Here is a 5,229-nt window from a genome sequence, read left to right on the forward strand (position 1 = left end):
AGAATCATGCTGTCTAATCAGCATCTCTATATGCTACACCTGTGAGGTGGATGGATTATCTCGGCAAAGGAGGAGTGCTCACTAACACAGATTTAGACAGATTTGTGAACAATATTTGAGAGAAATAGGCCTTCTGAGTACATAGAAAAAGTCTTAGATCTTTGAGTTCAGCTCATGACAAATGGGGGCAAAAACAAAAGCGTTGCGTTTATAATTTTGTTCAGTGTAGATAGGTATTTTCTACATGCCATGAATGCTGTCCATAGAGCTTAACTTCTATTTAACCTGGAACCTTTCTTTCTTTTCATATTTATCGTTGTTGTTATTATTATTATTATAAATAGAATTTAAATTATTAGTAGTTTTTTATTTAAAAATAATTTCCATTTTATAATTCAGAGGTATTTTCTACATCCCATGGATGCTGTCTATAGAGCTTAACTTCTATTTAATTAACCTTTATTACACTTTATTATTTATAAAATAAAATCATTATTAATATTTATTTTTAACCTTATTATTATTATTATCTAATTTAACATGGAACATTCCTTTAAAGGATCGAGGCAACAAAATCTTGAAAGTTGTGACAATCAAATAATTCCGCAACCTTTATATTGTATATTTAAATATAAATGTTAAATATAAAATTTGACACAACTATACAGTAAGTAATGCGTAAAACAGTTAACAAAAAGACCTGTTTTGTCCTGTATTAAAGATTTATCGCTCAAACACCACTGCTGTATGCTGCTAACACTTGCACACTGTGTACGACATCCATCCTGACAAGTCTACTTATGAAAATAAAGCTTGTTAACTCTGGATCTGGGATTGTTTCAAAACTTTATAATCTGAAGATGGAGGTTTTTAGTCTCCAACAGCATCTGCAAGTTTCTTTCGTCATGTTAAATGAGCTTAATGGAGGCAAACCCTCAGGAGAGTTGTTTGGCAGGGGCGAGTGCTGGGCTTTCTGAGGTCCACAATAGACTGACACTGAACACCTGCCGTTTATACAGACTCTAGACGAGTGTGTTTCCATATTAGAGTTGATTGAGCTGTAGAAATGTGTCATAATGAAACAATCAAAGAGAGTGCAAATGACATCCACTGAGTGCTTGACGTTCCCATCAGGTTTGTACAGACAAGTCCATTTCTGTAGTTGTGTGCATTTGACCTCAGGAAAAGGATAAATATGCTATTTTCGTTTGAATTTCCATATTTTTATTAATGAAGAAAAAAAGATGAAATGAAAAAAAAATATCTGGATGCTACCATATAGCTTGCAATTTGGTCATATGCTGTATTTGTATTTTCTAGAAATAAATAGAAACAATTAATCATTTTAAAATGATTATAATAATTTTTTTTTATAAAAGTATTTAATTATTTCCATGATCATTTTTATAATTACATTGGCTACACAATGTACAACATTTTGCTCATATGTTGTATTTTTACAAATAAAATGAAATAATGAATCATATAATAAATAAAATGAAATAAAAAATAAATAAAATTTCCATTATTATTTATTATAATTACATTGGCTGGACATTGTAAAAGATTTTGGTTTTATTTCATATTAATAAATTAAATAAAAAACATTTTTCAATGTAAAAAACCCCCGAAATATGTATATTTAATATTTAAGGATTTATATTTGAATATAATGTATTAATATTATTACATAATTATAATTCTAAACAATGGTATAATTTATTTATAAAATAACAAAAATGTGTTTTTTATTATTATTAATCGTTTTTTTGTGCAAAAATGTCAGCATGTTGTTGGAGTTTTTTCATGATTTTCCTTACCTGAGATAATCTTGGATCCAGAAACACAGACACCGTTGGCGCCGTCGCTAGATGGTTGTGGTGGTGGCGGGCCGCTGGGTTTGGGTCGTGCTCGAGGGGTGGGCCTGGGGCGCAGCTGGGAGCCGTCGTGAGGAGGTGTACCGGGAGGGGTGGGCGTTCTGGGAAGGGACGGTTCGGCTTCTTCTGTGCTCTGGGGAGGAGGCTGAGGAGGAGGGTGGCTGGGGGCCTGGATTTAGGAGCAGCTTTTACGCTCTGTTTGGGAGGTGCTGGGGCTTGTTTCTTTGTACCTGAAAACAAACGGTCCAGACATGATTGACAACATGCATTTTAAAGGGTTAGTTCACCCAAAATGAAAATTCTGTCATTAATTACTCACCCTCATGTCGTTCCAAACCTGTAAGACCTTTGTTCATCTTCTGAACACAAATTAAGATATTTTATTTGTTGAACCACTGATGTCACATGGACTGTTTTACCGATGTCCTTACTATGTTTCTGGGTCTTTAACGTGTCGGCTGAGTTGCTGTCTATGCAGTTCAGAAAGCTCTCGGATTTCATCAAAATATCTTAATTTGTGTTCTGTTTGGAACGACATGAGGGCGAGTAATTAATGACAGAATTTATATTTTTGGGTGAACTATCCCTTTAAGGATGCACTGATTATGACATTTTAATTAATTCGCTTCTATTTAATTTTGAATTTAATTTTGATTAAAAACACAATACAAACATAAAAATCTATCCTTTTTAAATGCTACAAGTGAACTTAGGCATGACAACATTATAATGTATAGAGTATAAAAATGGATATTAATTTTGAGACTTGCTAATGATTAAATCTAAATTATTATTTTAAAGATTAAGTTAGTAAAAGTAATGTAAATGTAAAAATTGGGGAAATGAGCATGCAAAATTAAATATGTAACACATAAAAAAATAATATATACACAAATATATACACTACTGTTCAAGAGAATTATTTTTGTTTTTGAAAAAGGTCTCTTATGCTCATCAAGGCTGAATTTGTTATATCGAAAATACAGTAAAAACTGTAATATTGTGAAATATTATTACACTTTAAATTAACTGTTTTCCATTTGAATATACTATAAAATGTAATTCATTCCTGTGATGCAAAGCTGAATTTTCAGCATCATTACTCCAGTCTTCAGTGTCACATGATCCTTCAGAAATCTCTCTGATATACTGATTTGATGCTCAAGAAACATTCCTTATTATTATCAAGGTTGAAAACAGTTGTGCCGCTTAATATTTTTGTTTTCAAAATTTCATATTTTTTATATTTAATATTTAAATACATAATGATCAGTGTAAAGCATCCTTGCTGAAATAAACTGTTAATTTCTTTTACTTTTAAATGGAAGTGTACTCTATATTGACTGATAACTGTTAAAAAAATTTTTATATGATAACCAATATATTGCACATCCCTAATAGATCTGAATAAAGATATGAGGAAAGATAATAAGTTCTGACCTCTGCGGCCCAAGAATGGACTGGGGCCCTTAGGACCTGAGGTAGGGGTCACCATATTCAGCTGAGCGGGCGTCCCACTCAGACCTCCCGGGCCGTTCCTCACGGCAGGGGGTGTGGATGCAGGATCTCGGGCGATGTTACTGGGGAGAGAAGAAAAGCAGGGAACTTCTATCAGGGGTCACACTGCAGGATGTATACACAGGTCAGTTCACATGCAGGGACGGTAAAATGTAGTGGTCCATGTTCAGTTAATGACTTGCACTGAAAAGTTAATACAGATATTATATAGGACATGCTTTAAGGAAACACAGTTAGCAAAGTTAGCAGTGTTTTATTCCGCATGCAGTGCATCTTCTCCACTAAAGAAAGAACAAGCAACAGAGAAAGGCAAGGCAGGACACACAAATTCAAGCATCAGAGAATATTCTACAGAAAAGAGACACTTGAAGGATTTTGGCCCTGACTGGGATAAATCAGCATGATAATTTGACAAATTATCTTTAACTTGATATTTGAGAGGCGTTTGCTTCAATCTTCCCGATTTAATTAATCAAAAACAGGAAAACAGGTTGGGAAACTTTTCTTTATTATATTGACCAGGGTTTTTAAAACTTTTTTTTTTTTTAATCCAAGGGCCCCAAGTTGTTTGGAATGGACTCCCTAAAAAAAAAAAAAAAAAAAAAAAAAAAAATATGGTGTAAAAGACTGGCTGGAAACAAACCAGAAGAAATACATAAAACTGTCCATAAAAAAATAAATACAAATAATTGGGATTAATCTAATGATTTATGATTTCCGAATAGTCTTTACAAAACAGAACAAAACAAATTATAACTTCATAATAAACTTTTAATAATAAACTATATTTTATTTGTTATTTATTTAGAAACAAAAAAATCCTACACACTATCCCAGCATGCAACAACTATAAAAATGTATTAAGCAATGTTTAAAACTTTTCATTTAAATTTTTTTTTTATTTATTTAATTGTTCTTTTTTTTGCCCTACATTTTCACAGTTTAATTTATATATATATATATATAGCAATGACCATGTCTAGATAAATTTAGGGTAAAAAATATCTTAATCAAGGTTCCAGTGGTAATAGCTTATAGCTTTCCGGTGATCATTTTCTGATTTCAAAAGTGTTTTGAAGCAAAAACAACATGAGAATGGCACAAGAAGACGATGTACATAACACAGCGACAAATGGCGGCATTTGATTTTTGCCATTCCAGGTCTCCTGAAAGGTTTATAGCCTTACTCTGCGATTATACCCAATTGTTAGCCATTTGACTGATTTTAAAGCAGTGTTTTGAAGCAATAATCAAGAGAATGGCACAAAACGATGTGCACACAACACACAGATTTCAGCGGCTGGCTCCTGACATCTGGCAGCGGTTGGCGAGGTGAGGTTTTTGCGGTCGCACCAGTCCTTACCTGTTCTCCGCAGTCTGCTGAACTAAAGGCTGAAGGGTCTGAGGAAGCGCAGCTCCCGCCTGCCCAGCCTCCAGACCCCCGCCAGTGGGCGACAGAGGGGAGGGCTCAAACACGAAAACCCCCCCGTCGTCAATGGGAGGCAGAGGGGGCTGGAAGGTAGGCGTGGAATGCTGCTTTTTATTTACTGTGCCAGCTCTACGAGGGGCGATTTCCGGCTGTTTGTTAGCAGGGCTACAGGGAAGAGGGGAGACAGCATGAAACACTCATACTAGAGAGTGACAGTGGGGTATTAGTCTCCACAGAAGGGAAGGAGGAGAAGGACAGGACCACCACCTGGCCACTGGGACAGCAACCAGAGAGATGTGTTGGGAACGGATGAGATTTCAAATGGTTTGTAGAATTTAAGGATTCAGCATAAAAATTTAACATTTTCAACATATCATAAAAAATAATGTATGTACATATACATAT

At 34.5% G+C, this 5,229-nt stretch overlaps 1 protein-coding gene across 4 annotated transcripts in view; it reads right to left on the minus strand.

Annotated features, from left to right (window-relative positions):
• LOC107758115 (rho GTPase-activating protein 17-like) overlaps window positions 1-5,229 on the minus strand; it is a 46,296-nt gene that overhangs the window by 4,004 nt on the left and 37,063 nt on the right. For 3 of the 4 annotated variants that reach the window (XM_016575775.1, XM_016575774.1, XM_016575773.1), the window contains exons 17-19: window positions 4,759-4,989; window positions 3,318-3,457; window positions 1,821-2,107 (exon numbers count right to left, since the gene is read on the minus strand). In XM_016575775.1, coding sequence (XP_016431261.1) covers window positions 1,821-2,107; window positions 3,318-3,457; window positions 4,759-4,989 — 658 coding nt within the window. The remainder of the gene's footprint in view (window positions 1-1,820; window positions 2,108-3,317; window positions 3,458-4,758; window positions 4,990-5,229) is intronic. The other variant, XM_016575776.1, reaches the window with a different exon arrangement.

The sequence above is a fragment of the Sinocyclocheilus rhinocerous genome, unplaced genomic scaffold (assembly GCF_001515625.1).
Source record: "Sinocyclocheilus rhinocerous isolate Xijiao unplaced genomic scaffold, SAMN03320098_v1.1 scaffold234, whole genome shotgun sequence".
Lineage (NCBI taxonomy): Eukaryota > Metazoa > Chordata > Actinopteri > Cypriniformes > Cyprinidae > Sinocyclocheilus > Sinocyclocheilus rhinocerous.